This window comes from Gadus macrocephalus, chromosome 16 (genome assembly GCF_031168955.1).
Source record: "Gadus macrocephalus chromosome 16, ASM3116895v1".
Lineage (NCBI taxonomy): Eukaryota > Metazoa > Chordata > Actinopteri > Gadiformes > Gadidae > Gadus > Gadus macrocephalus.
The window spans coordinates 26,102,652-26,130,144 of NC_082397.1; the positions used below are offsets into that span (position 1 = coordinate 26,102,652).

Below are 27,493 nucleotides of genomic sequence, written 5' to 3' on the forward strand. Positions count from 1 at the left end.
AGGTGCAGGCCTACAGGACAGCCCCCACGGCACTCCTCATGGAGGATGTGGTATTTGGCACGGCCAACACTGCGCTCCTCTGCGACGTCTCCACTGGCCAACCGCGGCCTATGGTGCCTGCTGGCTGGAGGCGTAAAGTTTTCGACACGATCCACAGCCTTTCCCACCCGGGGGTGAAGGCCTCTGCCAAGCTGGTGGGGGCCAAGTTCGTCTGGCCGGGCCTGCGGAAGGACGTCAGGGCCTGGGTCGCTGTCTGTGTGGCGTGCCAGTGTGCAAAGGTGACTCGGCATACCAAAGCCCCCTTGGCACTCTTCAAAGTGCCGGAGAGGCGTTTCGACCACGTGAATGTGGACCTGGTGGGCCCGCTTTCACCCTCCCGTGGTTACACCTACCTCCTCACCATGGTGGACCGGACCACCAGGTGGCCAGAAGTGGTTCCCCTGTCCTCCACTACAGCAGCTGAGGTGGCCCGGGCTTTCGTTATGGCTTGGGTGGCCCGTTTCGGCACACCGTCAGACATTTCCTCAGACCGGGGGCCGCAGTTCACGTCGGAGCTTTGGACTGCGGTCGCCGGGGTCCTGGGGGTGAAGGTCCACCGTACCACAGCCTATAACCCACAGAGCAACGGGCTTTGCGAGCGGTTTCATCGGGACATGAAGGCCGCGCTCAGGGCCAGCCTTATGGGCGGCGACTGGGCTGACCGCCTCCCGTGGGTTATGCTGGGCCTTCGTCTGCCCCCAAGGACAATCTTCAGGCCTCGTCGGCAGAGCTGGTGTACGGCCAGCCCCTGCGCGTCCCTGGGGAGTTTCTTCCGGACGCCACGGCCCCATGGTCGGCTGCCTCCCATCGTGCTGCGTCCCGGGACATTGCGGACGCTTTCATTCCCGTTCCGACGTCTCGCCATGGCCTCCCCCGGTCCTACGTTCCCAAGGATTTACCGTCGGCCAAGTACGTCTTCATCCGCCACGATGGCCACCGTACCCCGCTGCGGCCCCCCTACGATGGGCCCTTCCGCGTCTTGGAGGGTGGGCCTAAGAACTTTGTTGTGGATATGGCGGGCAGGCCTGAGCGGGTGGCTATAGACCGGCTCAAGCCTGCTCATGTGGATGTTGGCGAACCGCTCCAGCTGGCTCAGCCCCCGCGGCGGGGGCGCCCGCCTGCGGCAGCCTCGACCCCTGACCCTGCGGCGGCCTCAACACCTGCTCCTGCCTCTTGCCCTTCTCCTGTTAGGCGCAGCTGTTCTGGCCGCCTGGTCCGCCCCCCTAGGCGTTGATTTTTCTCAGGACTGTTCTGTACTAGATATTCTGTTTAACGCTAGTGGGTGTCCGATGTTCTCTGTGAGTTACCTGTTCGGCCTGGACCTGTTGGTTTGGGTGAATTCTGGGGGGGCCTGTGTGGTGACCCACAACTGCTGTGTAGACATTCACCAAGGGACTGTGCCTTTAAGGTAAACAGTTCCGGTTTTACAACAGTTCCGATACTCGGCAGTTTCGTTAGAACTCATGTTCGAGTAACACTTGTTTGTTTTGAAGTGGAGAGTAAAGCTGACTCGACCCATCTTCGTCTCTTGTCTCATCATTTACATCACTCCACACTATCGTTATTTATTACACGGCTCTTCTCAATGCAGTTGACTTGCATGGGCCTTCACAACTTCCGGTGGTGAATAGCGTCCTCGGTTGCTAAGCGACGTCAACGTCCAAGACTACGAATGCTGGCAACAAATAAATTGTAAAAAGACACACCGTGTGAAGTTATATTTTTGACGTGTCTAGTTCACTGTCATGCAGGCTGTGTTCAGTTAAATTAATAAATAATTAAATAAATAAATAGCCATCCGTTTTCGGCGCATGTAGGTCTATCAGTTGAATGTTGATGGCCCAGTTGTTGAAATAAACATTGATTTCATTCGAATCATAAAAGCCTCTCCCTGTGTCATTGTGTGTGAGTGTATCCGAGGTGTGTGCGTGCGTGGGGGGTTCTTGATTGAGCGTTTTTTGAATATTATTTAAATATCGAATAGTATTTTTGCTACAAATGCACATCCCTGGCACACATATTTGAAAAGGCACCATCCAGGTGTTACTATCACTGTTGCTGTGGGAAAAAAAAACGAGCTGTGCAAACCCAGGTCACGAGTCACGACACTATTTATAAAACAACCCCTGTCTGGGAATTCAGAAATGCAAATGCCATAACATGTTTATTGGTGTTTTCATTGTTGCTGATCTACGGCCATTCTCCGTTGTTGACAAACAAGCATATTTTATTTTCCCCTTAACTATGAACCGTACCGTACCGTGACTTAAAAACCGAGGTACGTACCGAACCGTGACTTTTGTGTACCGTTACACCCCTACTAACCACTTCATGTTTTTTCGGTTTGCCTTATTCTTGCTCTAGAGGGCACATTGTTATAATTTATTGTATGAAGGGGCACCAGAGGACACCCATTAATTTTTTTCACATGTAAAGGGAAGCCAATAAAGCACTTTCTCTCGTATTCACCACTCTAGAGGGCACCTTTTCAACCATGGAGGCATTGTAAGGGCTTTAAGAGGGCACTCATGAGACACGATATCGAATTTTCTTGTTCTAGAGGGCTCATCGTCATAATGTATTGTAAGAAGGGGCACCAGAGGGCACCCAATCATTTTTTTCACATATAAAGGGCAGCCAATAAGGCACTTTCTCTCGTCTTGCCACTCTTGAGGGCACTTTTTCAACCATGGAGGCACGAGGGGGGGCGGTCGGCCTGCCCCCCCCCCCTGAGTCCGCCACTGGTCCTCACATTCTGGCGTGAACGGAAATCAATGAGAGCAACTGAAAACGATGCCGGTTTGAAACTAAAACTGTGATTCTGAAAAAAGTATAAATGCTATTGAAATTTCCTTGGACAGTATTGAAGATAAAATGTGTAGATTTGTTTAAAGGTTTGAACGAAGATAAACAGTTGAAATCTGACCGAGTTACGATGTCTTAAGTAATTTAAGTGTCAGAATGGGCAGATGGTTTCAATGGGACCAACTGTAGAATATGACGGTTTGAAACTAAAACTGTGATTCTGAAGAAAGTTTAAATGATATTGAAATTCCGTTTAGATATTATTGAAGATACAAGTGTGTAGATTTGTTAAATGGTATGAAGATAAACGGTTGAAAATTGATTAGTTTACGTTTTAGAAGTACCAGAGAAAATGGGACTTTTTAAACTATTCAGCTTTTTCCACTTTTGACTTCCAAAAAAGTGGAAAAAGCTGAAAAGTTGAAAAAGTGGATAAACACTGATAGAAAGCCATCATGTCGTTAAGGAGCTGAACGTTTTAATAGTTGAATGGCTTCTGTAGCTGAAAGTATGGCGGAGGAGTCGAAGACCAAAAAAAGGCGAAAGAATAATAATAATAAAGATTTCAATATCTAGAAGGATTTGAAATAAGGGGGCTCCATTCATTCTGCAAGTTCGATGGCGGCAGGCATCCATAAGCGTTAAATTACCGGCCTCTGTTGGACTGTATCTTGGCCCTTTTATTGGAATTGCTATGCCGTGTGTGAAAGGGCAAACGACAGAAACGTCAGAGAACATAGCTGCATGAAAGGTTATCCTTTATTTTCCTGGAACTATGTCTGAAAGTGCATTTAAAGATCTCCAAAAGGGGTAGCTGATGACTCAACGATGACACACTGAGAGTGGGTTGGCAAAGCACATATGCAAACACACACACACACACACACACACACACACACACACACACACACACACACACACACACACACACACACACACACACACACACACTGTGTGTGATCAAGTTGCTGCAGGCGGACACCTCCAACACAGACAGCGCCCTCACCACGTTGGTGGAATCCCTCGCTGAGAAGGAGCATAGCATCCAGCGGCTGAAGGAACAAAGGTTCCAGGATGACCAGGAGAAAGGTGAGGAACTGGTGGCCAGCAGGACTACATTGGAGAGGATGAAGGTGGAGCATAAGATGGCCCTGGAGGAGACTGCCGCCAGACACAAGACTGGTTCCGGGGGAGGGAGGCACTGAAGGCCCAGCTGTTGGGTTTGATGAAGGAGCTGGAAGAGAACCGGCAGGTCGCCCAACAGCTGAGCTTCAACGTCGGTCCCCAGCCCCAGCCAAATGAGACTCGTCAGGACAGACGGGGAACAGCGCCACCTGGACGGGCAGCCCAGCCGAGGCGACGCGTCCGAGATGTGGAGAGGCGGGATCGCATCCGTCAGTTCCAAGAGGGGGAGGAACGGGAGCACCTGATCCGCAAGAGGAACTGGCTGGAGGTGGAGAAGCGGCGTCTGGACGCCGACTGCATGGAGCTGCAGTTCCTGGAGCGTGAGCGGCAGCGCATCCTGTTTGAGCGCCGGCGTGAGCGGTACGGGATCCAGCGGGAGCGGGTCAAGCTGCGCCGGCAGCAGGAGCAGCTACGCTTCGGGCAGGACTACCGGTCCGGCAAGAGGTTCTACAGGTTCCAGGGGGGACACTGGCCATGGCGGACCAACGCCAACACCCTATCCAGCCGCGACGCGGATTGCTGGTCAGTCAGAGGTGCCCCGAGCCTTCATCAAAGGGTGGAGGAGTGTGGCAACCCGTCTCTGGCACAGCGCCCCTGGAGGCCAAGGGGGCAGGTTGTGGAGGCGGTGTACCACAGATTTTCATCAGATGGCGCCAGTAAGAGCATTGGTGCCAATCATTGAAATGCGGAGCACCTGAGGAGCAGGTGGGGAAGCATGCTTTAAAAAGCATGCTTCCACACTCATTCAGGGCTCTCCTGGTTCGCGTGTGTGGAGAGACCAGTCTCGTGGGTGATGTAATTCCACCTGGAGGAACAAGACTGTCGATTCCTCCAAAGCTGGGTTTTGTTTGGTTTGATAGATATATAATTTATGTTTGAATAAAAGTGCCATTTCGGCTTTAAGTAAGCTCCAGTTTGTGTGCTGATTGGAAGGAAGCGGCTCACTCACCAAGCCGGGTTGCCACAACACACACACACACACACACAGGCTCACCAGGACTGAGGCTTCCTCTTGAGCAGGCCCTGTCTCCTCCACTGGGAATGGGGGCTCAGGTGGTAGGTCAGCTGACGACAGACCTTCTCCATGGCCCCTAGGGAGTCCCCCTCCTACAGACAGACAGACAGAGGGTCAGACAGCAGGACACACAGGGCGTACTCATACTAGGCCATCTGTACCGTGCCCAAGTCCGTTTCACACCTGTACCGTGCTCAAGTCTAGATCGTTTGGCTAGTTTGAGCACGCCAACCGTACTCAAGTCCACTTCAATTCCGTGGCCTGAGCACACTTCAGAGAGGTGTGCTCAGGCCACGGTACAGATGCTAGTGAGCTGACACGCGCACACGCACGGCTACGCAACCTGAGTTGGATGGCGTATAGTCCATGCGACCCTTCTTTCCCATCGGGGGGGTTCTAGCTCAAGCAGGCAATTTACATTCAGTAAGTCAATATAGTCAGTAAGGTGTCAACTGTGTTCTCTGTGTTGTCTACTAAGCAGCGGACGCTTGGTGGTGACGTATTACGACGTGATGTCGTATAAGAGGCGCCCAGTTTAGATTGCCTAGTGTGTACAGTCCAGTGCACAGCAGGGGGTGGGGGCAATCGTACTCGAGCACGGTACAGGCGTGAAACAGACTTGGGAGGAAGACAAGCAGAAAGGCACAACAGGTAAACGGTCAAACAAGCATGCAGACAGACACAACCACAGATATAGAAGACTGGTAGACAGGCAGACATACATAGGAAGGAAGGCCGGCAGACTGAAACGAAAACAGGCAGAAACATTAAAGCATTAAAGATATATTATCAACAAACCATCCACCAAGGACTCGTGGATGGTCCTTGAGATTGGAGGCCATTAAACGTGCAGGGTCTTCTCACATTTTCTTAAGATCATGATGCGTCTGTAGAATTATTAATTTACTCAATGACCTCTAAAAACACATTTTCAACACCGGAGTAACTGAGCCTCGACCAAGGGGGTGAGAAGGGAAATGAACTGCACCCACTTACCATGTTTAAATTAATCTTAGCTGGTGTGTGTGTGTGTGTGTGTGTGTGTGTGTGTGTGTGTGTGTGTGTGTGTGTGTGTGTGTGTGTGTGTTTTTGTGTCTGTGTGCCAGTAGGGCCAACAGAGAAGGGCATACATCCATCCATCCATATGTAGCTTTTAGGGTTTACACATTTGTTCAGTAGTCCATAAGGATCACAGGTGTGTGTGCAAAATAACATCACTGATACTAGCTAGTCTTCACCTTGGGGTGGTGGCTCCCAGGGGGCCTTCAGACAGATATCTAATGTCTGACTGCTTTGCTCTCAGTTTCTTTATGTAGTTCTGTCTAACAATCTCTATATCCATCTATCCGTGTATCATTCTGTATCCCTCCCTATCCATTCATCCAACCTCTCCTTGATAAACAGACAGATTGAATGACAACTGTTGCAGACCCTCTATCTTTACCTCCTCCTGCTGTTTCCCCTCCTCTTTTTCTCCCTCCCTGTGTTCTTCTCGATTCTCTCCTTTCCTCCCTCCCTCCCTCCATCCTATCGCTCTCTGCTATCTACACTTTACAGTAGGCCTGTTTAAGTAGTTGGCCAACGAAAGCACATACAAAACCCTGGCCAGACACACAAAGGGCACGTGCCTGTGCACACACACTCATACACACCCAAACACACAAAACAGAGGGGACAGAAAACAAGTAAAGATGCTGACAGAGGGAGAGACTGTGTCTACCCACTGTGTAACCACAGCCTAGGGCAATCTAATTCCAATTAAATAGATTAGTATTGCACTTCATAAACTGTTCAGCTGAGGCATACTGATAAATGGACACATCCATATACAGCCCACATAGCATATTTATAAAATTGTGTGTAATTTGGTTGTGTTTACTTAGAAGATTTATTTAGTTTTCCCAAAAACGTAACTGTAAAATCTATCCAGCCTGACTTTATTGGCTCAGCATGTAAAATAAGACCTCCAATTTGGCATGAGTGAAGACTGTGACAACATTACGTGTTGATTCGTTAACATTGGGGCAAAGTGTTGGATCACTTTCAACACAGTGAGGAGCTCCAATGCGTTTATATGAATGGTCACGGGGGGCGGCCAAACACCGCCCACTACGTGAAACTCGCATGTTCCTCCCCAGCCCGACACAGAAGCATCCGTGAACACTGAGATGTGTGACGATGCTCTGCCCAACGGCACTCCTCTCGTGAGAGTTCGGGGATCGCCCCAGTGGGTCAAATCGGGGCCCACTGATAGGGGAATGGTCACTTTGCGCCGACATTGGCGCGCCGGGTCGATGAGCAGGCGAGAAAACCATCTTTGCAGCCGCCTCATGTGAAGCAGCCCCAGCGGCACCACCGTGTGAGCGGCTGACATGATGCCCAGCAGCCTCATGACAGAGAGGGCTGTCACGATGCTGCCTGGGGAACAGCGGCGGAGGAGAGACCACAGCGTCTCCATCCTCTGCTGTGAGAGCCGTGCTCTCATTACAGCTGAATCCAGCTCTACCCCCAAATACATCACACTCTGTGAGGGGAGGGGGGAGCTTTTCTTCCAATTTATGGCGAAACCTAAATTTGACAGGTGAATTACCAGCTTTTTTGTCTGAATAGCTGCTTCCTCCTTGGAGCGAGCCAGCAAAAGCAGATCGTCCAAGTAGAGCAGTACTCTCATTCCTGTTGCGTGCAGCGGCCGGAGAGCCGTCTCCACGCACTTGGAAAACGTTTGTGGGGCTAGAGAATAGCCGAACGAGAGAGGGTTGTACTGGTAGTGTGACCCTTGGAATGAGAAACGCAGGAATTTCCTGTGTTTGGGGATCACTGGGACATGGAAGTATGCGTCCTTCGAATCTATTGAGGTGAACCAGTCACCTGGTTTCACACACTGTAACACTTGTCTGATTGTTAACATGTGAAACGGCCTCTCCGCGATGCATTTGTTGAATAGGGCTAGATCGAGAATCGGTCTCAGCCCTCCTGTTTTCTTGGGTACCAGGAAATAACGGGAATATAATCCCTGTATTTCCTCTCCCTTCGGGACTGTGGGAATCACTTTTTTCGCTAGAAGCTGCTGGAGCTCCGCAAAAAGGGACAGCTGTTGATCCTTGGATGACAGCGTTGTTTCCACAATCCCGTTGAATCGTGGCGGGAAGGAGGTGAACTGCAGGGTGTGACCTAGCCTGTCCATCCATTTGGCCAGGGTGCACGTGTTCAGCCATTCTGAGTAATGCTCTGAAAGCGGCTGTGCAGCCTCTTGTTTTGATGCGGCTGTCATGGAAATGAGCCATGCTTGAGCCCCTGCCGCCGCTGCGAGGGGAGGAAATATCCTCCTCGCAGCCCATGGGGAGCTCTGCCCAAAAGGGCTGGGTGTGTGTGTCATTAGCAGAGGCATGCCCCGACTGCTCAGCTTGTGACAGATGTGTAGCTTCCTCTCTCCTGAGTGTTGGGACGCGAGGAGGAATAACACTGTGACTGGGCAGCAGACTGCTGACACTGTGAGCGAGCTGTGTGTCATTCGTAGACAGAGAGCTCGGCCTTCTCGCCACATGTCATGCCAGGCATGATGTGGTGAGGGGAAAGTAATGTAGGGCTGGCTCGATCAATAATACAAGGTTTATTGACGGCCTGCCTACATGTGGGGGGAGATTCGTGTGAAATAGTTATGGCTGGGCCGATAGGCTCCGCCGTTAACTGGGGTGTGGGGAGAAAAAAGCCATCTGTAGTAAAGAGGTGTTTCTCGCTGTCACACGCTGCTCCCTCGCCCCGTAATAGCCGGCGCTTGCGGGGCGGGACATCGCCCCATGAGCTCTCTGCCCGAGGCCTTTGCTGGCCGCTCGTCGCAGCCTGCGACGGAGGTGGGCGGGGCTGGTAAGCCGGGCGAGGTTGTCTTTTTAAAAGTAATGTAAAGCTGGCTCGATCAATTATACAAGGTTTATTGACGGCCTGCCTAGCGGGAGATGCGTGTGAAAGAGTTATGGCATAGCCGATAGGCTCCGGCGTTAACTGAGGTGTGGGGAGAAAACAGCCGTCTTCAGTAAAGAGGTGTTTCTCGCTATCACACGCTTCTCCCTCGCCCTGTAATTGCCTTCGCTGGCGCTTGTGGGGCGGGACATTGCCCCATGAGCCCGCTGCCCGGGGTCTTTGCTGGCCGCTCGCTGCAGCCTGTGATGGAGGCGGGCGGGGCTGGTAAGCCTGGGGGCCAGGAGGAGGAGCTGCCGGCGGCGCCGTGACAGTGGCTGTCGGGGGCCTATGGCGGCGACGGGAGCCTGGAGCGGAGCGCTGCTGCCAGGGTGGAGGCGGAGGGCGGGAGACATGTCTCTGGAATATCTCTGCCTCCTCGGAAGCAGCCTGCATTTCATCCACCATAGACAGACGGGGCCCGAACAGCCGGTCCGGGCTGATGGGGCACTCCAGTAACTGTCGCCTCATCGGCTCAGGGATACCCGGGGTCTGCTGCAGCCACAGGGTCCTCTGTATGAGGTGCTGCAATGCTGCCGTCCGGGCCGCTGCCACCGCACCGGTGGAGCAGAGGTAGAGGATGACACCGGCGGTTTTCGCCACGTCAACTGCCTGTTCGGCCAGACGATGAGGGTCAGCCACCAAAGCTCCAACCACTGGAAGTGAGGTGGCGGCAGAGACGGGCAATGGTGCTGCCCCGAGCCTCTCCATTCGGAGAGGGGAAGCCAGGGCAGACGCCCCCTTCTCGCCGCGGTCGGAGTCGTCCGACTCCGAGCTCACAAAGAGAGAGAGGGCATCGTCGAGCAATGACGGCGGCAGTGTTGGCTCTGCGCTGTCTGTCGTCCACCAGCAGCGCCACACAATGCCGACACAGGCAGAGGGGCGAGAGCGCCAAGACGGCATGTTCATGCCCAAGGCAGCCCTCGCGCACTTCATGGCCTTCATACGGCAAGATGGAACCCGTGTTACATGTCTTGCAGATGCGGATCGTCTTTGAGTCCATAATACCTATTTATTTACTTCAGTATGCCACAGGATCGTCCTGAAGAAAATGGGAGCAGGACGTCCGCCGGCGCACAGTTATATCTGCGGACGTGATTGAGGCCCACGCTGTTGGTGGGCGGGGTTTACAAATTTTTCAGTGCTACGGCTCGAGCCTAGGGAAAACCCAATAGCGATAGCCTTACAAATCGAAGCCTATACGACATAGAACCATGTGCCAAGCAGCCTGCAACTCAATGCTGCGTTCACACCAAAAGACACGTTTGTCACCCGTTCGTGTTGTCGCCCAAGTTTTGTCGCGGGACAAATCATAATCTGTCGCTGTGCAAGTTTTGTCAGGCGAATTTGTCGCGCCACATCTTTTGCCCGCCAACGGTGCTCCATGCCAATTCATTCTCAACCATGGCCGAGATAACCACCATTGCATGTCTTTACCTGTTGTGGAAGAGGGAGAGACGTCGGAGAACCCGACGCAGTCTGTTCATAATATTGTAATGACCACAGAAGAGGCAGTGGATGAAGTATTGATTAAACAGCAATTTATTAGACACCTAATAAACCGTTCGAACACAAGACTGGTAACCATAGCAACGCCAGTCAAAAAACCCTGCAAAGCCCAATCCCTACGAGAGCTCCCCGCGCTACGGCCATCCGGAAGCGCACAGAGCTTTTGGCCGTGATATTATATATTAAATTATATTATATACTATTATATATAGAGCTCCGGGAGTCGCAAACGGCAACAATCACTTTCTCCTCCATGCTGCGGTTCCACACCGGACTGCACTGCAGGGAACGGTTGGCCGGTTGAACGCTGATTGGCTGTTACGTTACGCACGTCACATAGTGGCCACGGTGTTGAACGCTGATTGGCTGTCATCACGCAAATGTCACCGCAAAGTTGAAATATTTCAACTCGACCGAAAGTGTGCCGCGGCGAATCCACGTGAACGCTTGCCCGTGCCGGGCAAAAGTGTTGCGCTGCAAATCAAATCTTGTCGCGGGTTTGCTCTAGCCAGAAATTCGCCTGATTCGCATCACTACATTGACTTTGTATGGAGTCGTGTCGCCCACACGCATTTGGTGTGAACACACCTTCCCCTGCACGGGCGAGCGCGTTCACAAGGATTAGCAGCGCGACACTTTCTCTCGAGTGAAATGAAATATTTGACCATTTTGCCGCGAGATGACAACTAATCAGCGTTCAACAGTGTGGCCACTGAGTGACGTAACGTAACAGCCAATCAGCGAGCAACCGGCCAACCGTTCCCTGCAGTGCAGTCCGGGGTGAACCGCAGGCATGGAGGAGAAGGGGATTGTTGCCGTTTCCGAATCCCGGAGCTCTATATATAATAGTATCTAATATAATATAGTATAATATATAATATCACCGCCAAAAGCTGGTTGAGCCTCCGGATGGCCATAGCGGGGGGAGCTCTCGTGGGGATTGGGCTTTGCGGGGTTTGTTGAAGTTACCGGCGTTGCTGTGGTTACCGGTCTTGTGTGTTCCAAAGGTTTATTAGCGGTGGTATCTAATAAATCGCTGTCTAATCAATACTTCATTCACTGCCTCTTCCGTGGTCATTACAATATAATGAATAGACTGCACAGAGTTCTCCGATGTCTCCCTCGTCCACAACAGGTAAAGACATGCAATGGTGTTTATCTCGGCCATGGTTGAGAATGAATTGGCATGAAGCACCGTTGGCGGGCAAAAGGTGTGGCGCATTCACCGTTGCTAAGCATAAAATGGCGGGGGCGAAGCTTCGCGGCAGTGACCGGTTCTCCTTGAGCATCCCGCAATGTCTTGCGATATTGATATCCCTGCCCCACCCCCTTGCGACAGTTTTAACGGCCCCACCGTCGATAAACTCTCCCAGGCAGGGCCGACGGACTGGGAGGGTAATGGTGTGTTCCTGAATCCTCGGACGCCAGTTGCTTTACATTTGTTGTTTGTGGATTTAAATGATAATTTTTCATGCCAAGAATTTGACAGTTTATTGTGTAATTGTTCAGTTAAAGGCTGTAGAGAAAACACAATGAGAAAGACTGCACGTCTCGTATGTGACGTCATGCTCCCTGCGACTGGCGTGGACAAGACCGACAATCTCTCAATTTGCATAACTGAAAATCGACACATGCCCCGACTTATAATGGTTTTCAACTCTTTCGATGCTGTTATTCTCCCCTTGGAAAAAAGTAGTGAAGTGGAGCAGAGAGATCGCCATGTCTGTATAAGAGTGGTGGTGACGTATATCATTCGCGTTGAGAGAAGCGAAGGGCTGTAGTTTGACCCAACGTCATATCCCGCCCCTTGCAAGCCCACCCCCCTTAACCCCCCTGTTGATTCTACTGATGTCTGAACGACAGCGATCTCCGCATATAAAGCAACAAATGCGGCGAAACTGTGGAAGACATGTCCTTAAAATTATTACGCTTGCTTCATAACAAAAGGAGAAAATGATTACGCTTGCTTCATTGCGTAATAGGGGAACCAAAATGTTATACATTGTAACATTATAGGCAAAATGTTATTTTATTATGCACTCAGAAATTTGTTAAATTATCGACCGGGGTTTTCAAAATGATAGCTATGGTTTAATTACGAATAGTACGAATAATCCTAATAATACGATTCTCCACAGATTCTCTGAAAAATGGTGTAAACATAATTTCTTATAAAGACAAATCTAAAGGTACGGCCACACTGAACGCGTTACGCGCATTAGAGGCGTTGAAAATCAGCATTTTTGCATAGGGAACCATTGGTTTAGGTGCGTAGATGCGTTACACGCGCTAAAGCAGCGCGTTAGACGCTTTTTACGCCCCTAACTAACACGGCCAACCTGACCCGGCCGGACCCGCGGGCCGGGTCTGGCCGAAATTTCCCACCACTATCCTCAGGCCGGGTCGGGCCAGGCCTTTGATCGAGCGTTTGTGTTTTTTTTTTTAATCATTGCTTTACTGGCCTCATCTGAGGAGAAATCTATGCCTTAAACAGAAATATTATAGGCCTTTATTACACGGGTCTTCTCAATGCCGTGGAACGCTCCGTTCACTTGCATGGTGTTAAGTATTTTAAGAATCTGCATTTACCTCACATAGCCACAAGGGGAGCCAGACCTTATTGAAGGCTGCTCCACCACAGAAGGCATCACCTTTAGTTAGGTGAAGAAGCCGAAGCCATTACATCACCCCGGCCACGCCCACTAGGCCATGCCCACTTGACGTCCTCTCTAGCGGGTGATTTCGAACTCCAGGGGCAGAGATCAATAGGTAGACGGCAGAGAGCCACCCCGGGCCTAAGCCCGGGGGGCTTGAAGTAGATCACGGTATTTTCCTCTCACACGCGTAAGATACAATTCCCTCCCTTAAGCTTCAGTTACCATACCGAAACATGCCGACTTTGTAACGAATAAAGTGAGTTAAAAGCAACCCGGGATTGGACAACTTTCTTCAAGAATATGCAACAATGGGTAGTACTCCGGTAACTTGTGAACCCCAGCGTCTTCGGTTGCTAAGCGACGTCAACGTCTTTGGCGGACTATTTCTCTACTAATCAACACTACGAATGCTGGTACCGAATAAATTGTAAAAAGACACACCATGTGAAGTTATTTTTTCGTTTTGGCAAGTAGCCTTGTAATAAGCGGGATAATGGATAGAACATCGCCAATCATTGTCGAAAATAAGCCCCTTCAGGGCGAAGCAAGACACCTCCGCTGGGCGGGATCATCTAGCTGCATAGGTGCTTTAGGCATTTTTGTGACACACAATGATCAAGCGTCAGGTTAGGCGCGTTACGGGCGTAATCTAACGCGCGTAACGTGTTCAGTGTGGCCGCACCTTTAGGGGTTGGATACTCGAAAACAAAGTTCTTCATCTGTGGGTCGTAATTTGTCAAGATCTTAAAGCTTCCATCCCCATTTTTTGTTTGTCCCTATTTATTTTTGGTAAATGTTATATTTTGATTGTGTCGTCTGATACTCATGCATTCAGCGTTGGCTAAAGCGTGGGAACCGTGAGTCTAAAAAATACCCAATTTGGGTTGATTTCAGCTTTAACACACAAAATAATAAACTATGCAATGAAAAACATAAGAAGAAGATATGTATGATCAAAGACACGACTTTACTATACGTTTCTATGATGTCCTCCAGATGTTTGTGATGCCCGACGGCTGTGATTGGCCGAGTAAAGCAGGGATAATATGAGCTTTGGGCGGAGATCTCCCCCCAGAAGAGGCAGCACCATGCGTCTACCAAAGCTCTTTGACCCCAGGCAAAGAGGGCTGGTGTTCGTTTGTTCTTGCTTTACACGACATGAAGAGCAATTATCACCCGAGGAAAATATCACAAGCTGATAAATGACTTAACTGCATTAGTGATGGAAATGATGACCAGGAGGCTGTTGACCTCCGGACTCTGATGGTCGCTTGTCTCTGTCTTTGCAACGGGCTGTGATACGTTAGACAAAAACAATTGTCTCTCATTCTTTAATAATTTCACCTGCAAACTAATTCTGAATTCCAGTCGGTCCTTTAGTGATGAATATATATTTTATATGAGCTGAATATTGATCGATCTTCTCTCTGAAAGCGTCAGTTAGGATCTCAGCTAACAGCTGTCACTATAAAAACAGGTATTTAACACAATCTTTTTGATGGTGAATGCCATCAAAACATCAAATCGAGCAGCTCATGAAAGCCTCTTCAACTTCAGGTCATGCATTAGCATTTCAAGACATGGTTACCTTCTCCAGGGGGATTCTTTTATCCTTGAATATATTCTTTCATGACATCATCAAACTGTTCCAAGGTCATATTTTAATTGATTTGCAAAAAGTTCATGCGAATTGCATTTTCCTAGGGCAAATGGCAGCCTTTTGAGGATGTTGAACTTCAAAGGCTTGTTATGGCGTCACCTGTGGTTAATTCTGGCCATTCCTTTGCTTCCCCTACTCATTTCTCTCTGTTCATATTTAGTCACCCTCTACAGTTGTGGAAAGTTTCATAAAATGCGACACAGCAGTTTTGGCTGCGTAGTTCATTCTGGCAAAATAGTTAAAACACTAACAATTACAATGTGGTGCCTGGCCCCCTAATAATAATCCTAACCAACTAACCCTACACATTTTGTAGGTCCCCTAATAATAATAATTCTCACACTCAAAGCTGTCATTCAAGTAGATGGTCTTTCACTTTTGTCTGCCATTAGCGAGCCAGATGAGTCTTGTAAGCAGCAGAGACGTTGTGGTTTTTGATTGTTCTGATGGGAATGGCAATAGGAGAACAGATACAACAAGGAACAAAGGGCCTCTGAATAGGTTCTGAGTTTAACTTCTCGAAATTTCATTCTTTATTTATCGAGCTGTCTTTTGTACGTGTTTCATTGATTGTATTTCCTGCTAAGTGTAAAAGTTGTTCTAAGGTTGCAGGCAAGAAAAGAAGAAAAGCCAGAGAGGAGATAAAAAAATAAAAAGAGAGTAAAAGAGAGAAGGGGGAAAACAGAAAATGCCTTTCTTAACTTCTCATCACACGGTCGCCATGGAAAGCTACTAACCATATCTCCATCGATGCTAGGAGACCGATTACAGTTTGGACCTCGTGTTGTGTCCTGTGTGACCTCGGTCTGATTTATAGCACACGATGAGACCATAAAAGGAGAATCATGTTGGAACACACAATGACGTACATTATCATCAACGCTGTACTCTTCAATCCTTTTCACCCAAGAGTTGAAATTCCCATGCTGTTGCTGAGAGGCTCTGGAGAAAAGTCTGTTGCTAAATGTAATCCTGCAGACGACCACTTTCAAGGGGCCAATGGGATCTAGCAAAACACATCCAAGCTTTGCTTTACGTTTGTGTGATCTAAAAGAGAAAAGTTTGAATTGTCTAACTTTTCACGAGTGTTATATATCATACATACATCTCCTGCTTCTACTCTCTCTCCTTGCCTCTCTTGGGTTCTCTCTTGTCCCTCACTCTTTCTCTCCCCCCCTGCTGTTCAGCGTCTCTCTGATCTCTGCTGTGTGTGTTCCACTCCAGGTCCTTTCTGTCCTCAGGCTAGCAGGGCTCTGGGCGCTGCATGCATCATTTAGAGCTATTCTCTAACCTAATGGCTTCGGTGAGACACCAACACTTCATCACACCATCCTCATAGTGTGTTTTCATGTCTCTGTTTATGTATGTATTTATGGTGGTTCATGAGTGTGTGGGTACATGCGTTTATTTGTGTGTTTAGAGTTTTCATCTCAGAACATTCACACAAATATGTGTATGGTTAGAAATTTGTGTTTTGGGTTATGTATGGGTGCGTGCGTGTGTCCTACCGTGCGTGGGCAGTGCACGTATCGCGCCAGGCTGATGATCAGGTCATGTGTTATGGGGTCCACCAGGTTCCTGAAGCTGGCATAGCGGTAAAGAACGTCATCCAAAGAGGTGGACTCCATGCCCAGGTCCTGCCCATACACACACACACAAACAACATGGAAAATAAATGACATAGGAAGCTGACATAACACACGTACATTTTTACACTGCCAAATATGCCTGTCTTGTACCCGCCTTTTTTCCGGCATGTTCTGCGAGTTTAGACTGGCCGAGGTAATATATCGGCTTGATTTCACACCACAATTTACCCTCTCAAACCCTACACATATTGGGGCAGTGGCGGCTCGCCTATAGAGGGCGCTTGGGCACCGCCCTCCCACCGACCTGCCTCCCTGTTTTTTTTTAATTTATTTTAATTTATTTGTTTTTTTTCTTCTTTTTTTCTTAATCATCTTTCTCATTTTGAGAAATAATATCTGTTAATTGCATTCAAATAACGCATTTACTTTAGAATATCTTTAGAATCCTCCATAATTATATCTTCATTCACTTTCATGTTCAACTTATCATATTGGTGAAGTATGTGTCTTCCCTGGGGCGCCAGTTCGCTCAGCCCAACAAACCTGAGTATTTAGCCAATGGTTCCCCGGTTGCTAAGCAGAAAAGTACATAAAATCGCCAATCAGCGTCGTCGAATTGTATGGCTTGTGGGCGCTCAAAATATCGCCCCCAACACAGTGCACCGTCCACCGCACGTAACCGCGCATTTGCCATTACCTCAGAGATCAGCAACATGCCGACTTTGAGTACTGCTACCACTGTTTCCCTGTGAGTTCAGCTAGCCCCAAATTCAGTTAAGTCTTTGCTTATGAATCCCTTCGAAAGAAGAACATTTGCAGAAAAATTGCAAGTAAAAGAACTCGGACCAGAAAAGCCAAAAGTGAACAAAACCCAACAAGCAAGAGAAAAGGATAGAGCCTACAAGAGAAGTTTTTCCAGAGTTTGGTTCAAGGCTTGGCTAACTAGCTGTGGATATGCAAATGCAATTTTTTGCTTTCCATGTATACTTTTTAAAACAAGTGCGTGTTATAGTACGTGGACGGACACAGACAGGGTTGACCTGAAACATCTGTCAGAAAGGATAAAAAAAAAGCAGAGCGAGTAAGAGTGCATATGAACTGTGAAGCTAGCCATGCTAGGGGTAAGCAACTTCTATTTATTCCACTAGCCTATATGTATTTGTGTTTGTTTGCACATTTTTGTATCCAGAGTTGTCATTATTAGACATACTATGCATACTGTATATATACTGGAGAATGCAGACAGTCTTTTTTTCCCCACATTTATGCTTTTTAATTATTACTGTAAGCTTTATTAAAAAATTAACTGGTAGGAGTATGATTTTATTGTATTGTTGAACTGGGAGATGTTTTCTGTGGTTATTATTTCATAGGTCTGTGACACCATTATGAGCCATGCCAAGGAGAGGTTTTCTTTCACAAAGCATCTCATCAGTGCTACGCTGTTGCAAGGTGACTTGTTCCCACAACACAGCAGAAAGTTCCCAGATTCAGTGCTGGAAACCACGTTGGATGCCTATCCCATGTTGGACAAAACCAGACTTAAAAAAGAACTGTCCCTGATCTACGAGCATGAGGACTTAAGGGGTGCAGTGGAGAACCAGCTCTATTTCAGGTTCTAATGGGAAATAACCTGCAAGACAGATTCAGCAAAACTGTAGGTCTTCTCAAGATCCTAATCACCACACCAATGTCAACAGCAGAATCCGAGAGATGCTTCTCCACCTTTAAGGAGGATAAACACTCCTTAAGAACACTACGGCACAAGATCGCCTCAATGCTCTGGCTATGCTATCTATAGAGAAAAACTCACACAGGACATTCCAGATTTCAATAAAAGGGTTATTAAGAAAGAAGGACAGACGAGCAAGTTCCTATACAAGTAAGAGTTTTCCAAGAGTTCTCTTACTAGTCTCTCTCACTCGCTCTCTCACCCCCCCTTTAGCTGTCTAGCTGTCTTAGGGTTTGATGAGGGTTAGCTAGTTGAGTTGTTTTCACTCAGGTACACGTTGAGGGACAGGAGGTGAAGGCAAGTACTTGCTCTTGTGCTATCGGGAGGGCCAAGTGTCACCATGTAGCAGCCCTGCTGATTTGGGCTGAAAAGAACCTAACCCGCACGGATGTCGAGTGTGTGTGGAAGAGGGCCCCAGCACCAAAAACAGATGAGGTCACAGCGAAGAGGGTGTCTGTGATAGCACCTTCCACATCTCAAGGTCAGGTTTTCTTTGAATACTAAAAGCTACGCCCTGTCTGGCTTTAGTGTTATAAATGAATGGTGATGCTACTGACAGCAGGTATGTGAGATAGGAGATGGTTTCAAGTGAGAACACTATAATCTATTATTTCAGCTGGAATTAAACGACCTGTCACCCAGGAGGACAGAGAATGGACACTGAACTCCTTGGCACAGCTGGGCCGTTTTACAGGTCTTGGTTGGATTCTGGCACCAGAAACACCTCAGGTTTGACTTCTGTCCTTTGTATTTTTGATTTGTCACGTCCTGCTATATGAGAAACATGACAAGTACACTACATTAAATCAGTTACAAATTAGATATGTTTGATTGAGTTATCCCACCACACTCCATTTCAACTGATGATCAATTCAAGTTTACATACCCATAGATATAAACCATTGTAAATCAGACATCAAACTGTTCACACTTTGAATGTATTTTGTTTGTACTGTGTTGCCAAACAGCATATGTGGTCCATGACTTACTGAACATCATTAACCAACATTTTCTGTCTAATTTCATGATATTTGTCTGTTTTACTTAGACCGTCCCTATCAAGACCTTTGATGGGGTAGTGACCAGCTCAGGTTATGGCCATGCAGAGGACAAAGCTCTGTATGTGCTTTCATCGCTTGCTGTCAGCCCACAAGAGAAAGAAGCCATTGAGAGAGCCACAGTTGGGCAAACTAAGAATGCCTTATGGTGATACATACAAAGATAGTCTCTATTGATTTCAGGTGTTGACGGTATTGACTAGCTTTCCCTCCATTAGTGCTGGAAACATCCCTGTGTGCTACATGGTCAAAATGCACCTGTGTTGCAAGTGGCATGAGGTTAACTGTTATGGTTTTATTTTAACAGGATGGCATATCGCCACAAAAGAATCACAGCCAGCAACTTCGGTTTGGTGTTGGCAGCATTGAAGCGGAACTCTTACCCTCCTTCCTTATTCAAAACCCTGCTTGGCCAATACAACCTCAAACAAGGATCTCATGTAAGTGGTGGGCACTAAGTGTTTTGAATTGAAGCATACTTCCATATTATACATATAATTGTATGCATTTGAAAATACATGAATATATAAATTAATATTAATAATAATACTATGTCAATGTTATGCCTAGAGTATAGGAATGCATACTACGTCCAGTCAAATTTTGTAGGATGCAAAGCCACCACTTTTGTGTCATTTAGAATGCGATACGGAATGCAGGGATAGTCTTCACGATTACACCTTTTTCCTTCCCTGCCCCCAGGCTTGTGATTGGGGAATCCTCCATGAGCCAAAGGCAAAGCAGGAATACATGGAGCGCACTGGTGTGACCATCCAGGAGAGGGGAGTGTTCCTTTCTGACAGCGGCCTGCTCGGTGGCTCTCCAGATGGGACGGTGGCTGATGACTTCATCATTGAGGTGAAATGTCCCTATTCAGCCAGAACCAAGACCAACCTGCAGGCAGCGGAGAGGAAGGACTTTTTTCTAGAACTGGATGAAGTCACTGGCTTACTGAAGCTCAAGCAAACACACAACCACTGGCATCAGATTCAGGGCAATCTGCACCTGACAGGAGCCAACAATTGTCATCTTGTGGTGTGGACTCCTCTTGACCTTGTTATCCTGCTCATCCCTAAAGACCCAGCATGGGCTAGCAACATTAACATTCTGGAAACATTTTATAAGGATTGTTTCCTTCCTCGCATACTTCTGCATTCATGACCTGTTCTAGTGAAGGATTTCTTTCTTCTGCAGCTTGCCAGGCCACCAAGGTATCTATCCTTTTGTTTTGTTGTACATTCTCATCACACAGTACATAACACACTACACATAGTCAGATGCCATTTACACTGATACACCTAGTCTCCTAGTCTCTTTAAAAGGTCCCATGACATGTCATCAGGTGTGGTGTGATTAGCCGTTACAAGCCGTTTTGGAAATCTGCCCCTTATGACATCACAGGTGGGCGTGTCCACCTAGATGTATGACGGATAGATGAGCATCGTTTGCTGCAGTCTACTGTGTTGGCTGGTAGACTGATCTATCCAGCACACATCTAGGTGGACACGCCCACATGTGATGTCATAAGGGGCAGATTTCCAAAACAGCTTGTAAGCTAATCACACAACACCTGGTGCCGTGTCATGGGACCTTTTATGGGTAAGGCCTCATTCATGTTCACTATTCATTCACTATATTATTGTTTTGTTACATTGTTTGTGTTAACAATAAACTGACTGGGAGTGGGAGCAACTGTGTGAAGACTCAAATGTGTCTGCTAGTTCAGCTTGTTTTGCACCTAGCCTGTCAAAGTGTATGTCCAAGTAGTTCCCAACTGATGGTGGCTTGAACTGAATGATTTTGATGTGACAGACATGAGATAGACACGAGTAAAACAATGACATTTATTCATATAGAAATGCAGAGGCTCAGCATATCCAAAAGTGTGAGTTTGGGTGGGGGAAGGTGTTATTTACGGTTCTTTGTAGAATTTAGAAGTAGAGTGGCTTGGGGAACAAAAGAGTGTTTATATCTAGTATCTATATATAGTATATTATATCTATATATTTATATTATATAGTGTTTATTTATAAGGGACCGAAGTCAAATTCCTCGTTTGTTCGCAAACCTGGCCAATAAAGCTGAATCTGAATCTGAATCTGAATCTGAATCTGTTGGTTCTGAGTTTTGGGAGCTTAAAGCGTGATCCGGATGGCAACAACTGAAATTCAGCCTGTAAGGGATGAGAACTATTTGACAGGGTAGATTCAACCTTTTTTAGCATCTGCTTCTGTTATGAATCTTTTTTTATTTTATTTTTTGAATTTTTATTATTGTGTCATGCATTAGCATACCCAGCCCACAAAGGCTTACAAGACACCAATATAAAACAACCTAGACAGACCAAAAACCAAAAGTAGATGCTAAACAACAATATAAACCATCCTGACGTTTCATCCAGGCCTGAGTAACAAAAGAGGCTAACTTATAAACATTAAAGGTAAACAAACATTCCATCCTGACATCATCATTACTCCAAAATATTTCAGGGTTTTGAGCAAACAGTAACAGTTAATTTACAAAAGGTACTCTTATTTCATCATAGAAGGGTCAGTATAAAAGAAAACGAGATTCATTCTCCAATTCGCATGAATCACAAAGTTCACAAAGTCTCTGTTCCTCTGGGATATTTTTAAATCTGCCGACCTCAAGTGCCAATTGGGCAATCTTAATTGGGCAATCAAGGATCTCTGATTTCTTGGTAAATTTGTTTTAACATATAATTCTTTTTCATAATCATGCTTGATTTGGACGTATGTCCGTAATTTCGGTTCCATTTTTCATTGAACCCGACAAGTAACTTTTTTCTATTTTTTTTTACGCTGCATGATAAATTATTTCTAGAAATTCGGCTTCTTCAGCATGAATCTCTGCGGCCCATGGAGAGTTCTGGACTTTACTCCAAAGGAAAACTTTGTAATTGATCCTGTCATCTGACATATTAATAAAATTATTCCAGTCTAATCATATCACACTTTCTCCTTATTGTACCAGGGATCCAACCCATGTCACCCTAAGCAGCCAAAGAGGGAACATATTTAAGAATACCCAGAAAACAACGGATAGCTCTGTTTTGTACTGCATCTGAGATCCTTCTTTCTTTAAATCCCCATACCCCAGCAGCATAATTCACAATGGGAGAAACACATGCATCATACAATTGAGAGTAAGTAGAATAACCGAGGTCTTTACATATTTTTTACTTGTTAACAACGGAACCCAAAGCTCTACCAGCTGAATCAGCCAGGAGTTTAATTCCATTTTCATAATTTATAAATTCATAGAGTGGAAATCCTAAGTATTTAAAAACAGATGTATTTTCTAATGGCATATCAGAAAAAGTTACGATTTTCTCACTTTTTGGGACACCATTTTTTCTGAAATTAATTATCTGTGTTTTACTCTGACCCCTGCAACACCAGGGGTCTCATTTATAAAACGTGGGATCGTTACTAAAAGTGTACGTACGCCCAAAAGCCAAGTTGTGCGTGCGCCAAAAAATATTCAGACTTATAAAACCCTGTGTACGCACACCTCTAAGCAATCTTTGCTTTATAAATCACTGAATGCCTACAAGTGTGCGCAGCTGAATCAGCTTCACGTTCCGCCCTGTACACGCCCTTTTTTAACCATAAATGGTCAATGCAAACGACCTCATGAATGAGATCTGCATATAAAACAGACTCAGATCCAATTATTATGTCTTGTCGGAAACAATGGCAGAAGGAATGAGAAAAGCAAAAAAGCGAAATTTCACGGAGGTTGCAGTGGAGACACTTGTGGGTGAGGTTGAGGCCCGAAAAGTAGTTTTGTCGGGCGGTCATGGGATTGGGATCACTAACAACAAAAAGCTGAGTGAGTGGCAACATTTGCTGCAGCAGTGAACTCTGTCTGTGGCACAGTCCCAGAATTAAAAAAGAATTGGTCTGACATAAAGATACATATTTGTATGTACCAATAAATCGTTATGGTCCCTGAAAACCCTCTCCCTCCGAATCCTGCCATTTGCAGGGTCCTCCAGCAGTGCCTGTGTGACGCCCACAAAAGTGTTATATTTGTTTTTGTGAATCGTAGGCCTATTATACTTTAGTGTTTTTCTGTAATTAACAAGGGTTGCTGAAGTTACATGATTTGTGCATTTCGGAAGGTTGATTTCCTTGGTAATATGGACTTGTTTTACTCGCTCCACACCAGCAGGGGGCTTAGGGTAGCGATTTCCTGTGCGTTATTTGAAAGCTTTCTCATAACCACAGAGACTTCGAACGAATGAAGACGCTGTTACCCTGTTTCATCCTTTTTTCCTGATTTTCAGGTTGGTAATGTGATAAACAACACTCAATAGAATAAAACCATGTGAGAAACTTAACTAACTATTCTGGCCAAGTAGTTGGTGATAAGAATGTGGTTTTGTCTAGGTAAGTTATCCTGATATGGGAATGTTAAAGCCCATGGTGCAGGTTTTTATTTTTTTATTTTCTGGCAATTTTCTTGTTGGTAATAAACATTGCAACAATTATCCATTGTATTTGATGTTGTAGGGCATTGGTTCTCAAACTTTTTACCATGAGTACCACCTTAGAAATGATTTGGCTCTCCAAGTACCACCGGAATTAAAATAGTGCGTAGTCCTATAACTACATAGAGTTTACACAGAAGGCATTAATATTAATAATACAATTTATTATTCACATAACTTTACTTGACTGAAGCAACCAACTGTCTATAACTCATGTATTGTATTTAAACACTTGCAACGGGATAATACTAACAATTGAACAACTGCTTCAATAGGGCTACCCAGCAAATGGGGATATCATCTGGCATATAACATACCAGTCAATCTAGTGAGGTTATTAACAATTATACTGCATTAAAGCATTCACAGCACTGAATATTAATTTTTTACAACTGCAGTCAACCAATAATGTGAGGTAAATTGTACTGCATCAAAACATTCAAAGAATTGAACATGAATATTTAAATACTGGAGTCAAACAATCCTGTTATAAGCAATCATGCAGAGCAAAGAGAAAAAATCATGTGTAGGCCTACTGCGAAAACACTAATCAAACTATCATGAGTAAGAACAAGCGTATCATAGAAAAACAACGTATTCAGTATTAAAAAATACTGCAGTAAGTGCCATAAGGTCAGAATATAAACTATGTTTAGGTTTGAAGGAGAATGTGCAGGCACACATTGAAAATTAGGCCTATCATGCTTAGTGAGAGGGGTGTGATGTCTGGGTCGATTGAGGTTTGCTTTAGCCTCAGACTTGGTTCAGTATCCAACCTGCTTCCAGCACTCGAGTTGAGGGGGGATGGTATCCCCCTTTGGAATTAAAATGATCAAAATCATCCCCCTTCTGAAACAGCCATCCCCCTTCCCATCCCGTTATTTTATCAATTGATGTGGAAATATTAACGCTATTTCATTATAGCGGTTTCCTTTTTCAATTCGGCGCAAGCAACGTTACTTTTCCCAGGGACAGATGCGATACTGCATTCTCGGGCAGTATGCTATTGCGCAAGCAAGCAGGCGTACTTGCGCAATAGTGCCTTCACGAGCTCTCAATCCACACCCTACGAAACAGACACTGGTAGCGTGAAGCAGTCTCTGCATCTCAGACATCGCTTCCGCAGGCAACTCTGTCCCCTTTTCTCCCTTTCATTCCAACCCGTGAGCAACGCTAGTCTCCCTTCTCTTCCGAATGCATTAAAAAAAAAAAAAAGAATAAGAATCATTTTTTAAAATCCTTAAATGTGATGCATGCCTCCGAATCGTGTGATGCGTTCGATCAGCTGCGTTTTTGGGGATAAAATAAGAGCGATGACATGATGACAGTAGTCATCGCTCTTATTTGTGACCATTTACGACCAAGAGAAGCCTGGTCGCAAATGGAATGAGAAAGCGGCAAGCGCACAGCCTTGTCTGAAAGCGCAGGATATTCGCTGCGTCGCTGCATCCAAAAAATAAATATAATAAGGAAAAGTAGGTGATATTTTAGCGGTTAGCAATGATTCTTATTTCTCCCACAATGCATTGCATGACGTCACATGAGGTACTCCGCTTTGGGACGACAGCCGAAGCCGCTAGTGAGAGAGTGACAGTGTGACAGTAAATATATAGATAGAGATAGCCTAGATATATATATATATAAATATATATAGATAGATAGATAGATAGATAGATAGATAGATAGATAGATAGATAGATAGATAGATAGATAGATAGATAGATAGATAGATAGATAGATAGATAGATAGATAGATAGATAGATAGATAGATAGATAGATAGATAGATAGATAGATAGATAGATAGAATAATATAGCATAGATAGGTAGTGAGGGATAGCATAGCATAACATAACAGATAGATAGTGAGGGATAGCATAGCATAACATAGATAGCTGACAGATAGATAGAGAGAGATAGATATATAAATAGATAAAATGGTTTACTACTGTGTTTGTGGAGAAGTTTAGTCAACCACATTCAGGACATCCATGACCATGACCCCCCTGCCTTCTCCAGTTGTGCCCATGGCCCTCTAGACGGAGATCAGCGCAACAAAGAGTGGCTGGAACCAGGTACAGTACTGGTATTATGCACGCTCTACATAGTTTTGTTGTATTTGCTGTCTTTGAGTAATTGTCTGGATGCTTTGACATGTGACCTTTGTGATGAAATTATTTTTTCATTCCCTGGCAATCTCATAACATTCTGTTTACTGTTTGTGTTTGCTATAATTCATATGCAGGACAATTTCATGTGTGTTTCCATTAAAAAAAGCAATTCTGTCTGTCTATCTTCCTGTCTATTTGTACATTTTCCGTCTGTGTGTCTGTCTGCCTACCTGTCTTGGTCTTTGCAGGCTCATTGGCAGCAGTAAAGTTGGAGAACATAATGATGAGGACTGCCTTACTGAAAGATGTTCGACAGCTGTCTCCACAGCACCAGACCTTCTCCCTTGAGGCTTACCACTCCCTCATCTTGCACTTCGCGCCCAAGCACACAGGGTTTTCATACTTTGGGATGTATAGCAGGTTAGTGCTATCCAATGGAATAACACTGCCAATTATTATGCCTTTTATAGTAATAATAGTACCTATTAACATGCCTATTGTAGTATTTTGTCATACATACACCAAGTTTCAAAGGTTTTCTCAAATGTGTTATTTTGTAGGCTTCTCTTAGCGGCGCTGCATTATAATCACAATGCCAATCGCGAGACAGCACGGAGAAGTGACGGGACGGAGAAGTACTGCGTGCGGTATCCGCACTTCAGAAAAGGTGCCCATGTGGTGCGTCCCATGAAAGAGGCAGCCTCATACGGTAAGCAGTGTCATGCAGTTCTAACATATTTTGAGATGGCGCACGAGACATCGGTGATCAGTGACAATGATCTTTATAAAGTAATATTATTATTATTATTATAATTAATATTATTATGTCTGCAGGTCGAACCTCAGATTGAAGAGGAACAATGCGGTTTTCGCCCCGGACGTGGAACTACGGACCAGCTCTTCACTCTCGCAAGGATCCTGGAGGGGGCCTGGGAGTATGCCCATCCGGTCTACATGTGTTTTGTGGATCTGGAGAAGGCGTATGACCGGGTCCCCCGGGAGAAACTGTGGGAGGTGCTGCGGGAGTATGGGGTAAGGGGGTCTATCCTCAGGGCCATCCAATCTTTGTACTCCCAAAGCGAGAGCTGTGTTCGTGTTCTCGGCAGCCAGTCAGTTTCGTTCTCAGTGGGTGCTGGTCTCCGCCAGGGCTGCGCCTTGTCACCAATCCTGTTTGTGATATACATGGACAGGATATCGAGGCGTAGTCGTGGTGGGGAGGGGTTGCAGTTCGGTGGTCTGAGGATCTCGTCACTGCTTTTTGCAGATGATGTGGTCCTCATTGGATCATCGGCCTGTGACCTTCAGCACTCACTGGATCAGCTGGCGGCCGAGTGTGAAGCGGCTGGGATGAGGATCAGCACCGCTAAATCTGAGGCCATGACTCTTAGCAGGAAACCGGTGGATTGCTTACTCCGGGTAGGAAATGAGTCCTTAGCCCAAGTGAAGGAGTTCAAGTACCTCGGGGTCTTGTTCGCGAGTGAGGGTACTATGGAGCGTGAGATTGGCCGGAGAATCGGAGCAGCGGGGGCGGTATTGCGTTCGCTTTACCGCACCGCTGTAACGAAAAGAGAGCTGAGCCGCAAGGCAAAGCTCTCGATCTACCGGTCGATCTTCGTTCCTATCCTCACCTATGGTCATGAGGGCTGGGTGATGACCGAAAGGAC

The 27,493-nt window shown here is 46.3% G+C and overlaps 2 protein-coding genes across 3 annotated transcripts in view; one reads left to right on the forward strand and one right to left on the reverse strand.

Annotated features, from left to right (window-relative positions):
* The window catches only part of lrrc75a (leucine rich repeat containing 75A), a 132,399-nt gene that overhangs the window by 57,541 nt on the left and 47,365 nt on the right, over positions 1-27,493 (reverse strand). The window contains exons 2-4 of one of the 2 annotated variants that reach the window (XM_060076044.1): positions 16,333-16,461; positions 5,767-5,787; positions 5,024-5,136 (exon numbers count right to left, since the gene is read on the reverse strand). In XM_060076044.1, the coding sequence (XP_059932027.1) occupies positions 5,024-5,136; positions 5,767-5,787; positions 16,333-16,461 (263 nt within the window). The remainder of the gene's footprint in view (positions 1-5,023; positions 5,137-5,766; positions 5,788-16,332; positions 16,462-27,493) is intronic. The other variant, XM_060076045.1, reaches the window with a different exon arrangement.
* On the forward strand, positions 18,436-20,887 carry LOC132475069 (uncharacterized). The gene is made up of 4 exons (XM_060076054.1): positions 18,436-18,874; positions 19,209-19,325; positions 19,511-19,643; positions 19,906-20,887. The coding sequence occupies exons 2-4, from the start codon at positions 19,240-19,242 to the stop codon at positions 20,362-20,364; spliced, it is 678 nt and encodes a 225-aa protein (XP_059932037.1). The 5' UTR covers positions 18,436-18,874; positions 19,209-19,239; the 3' UTR covers positions 20,365-20,887.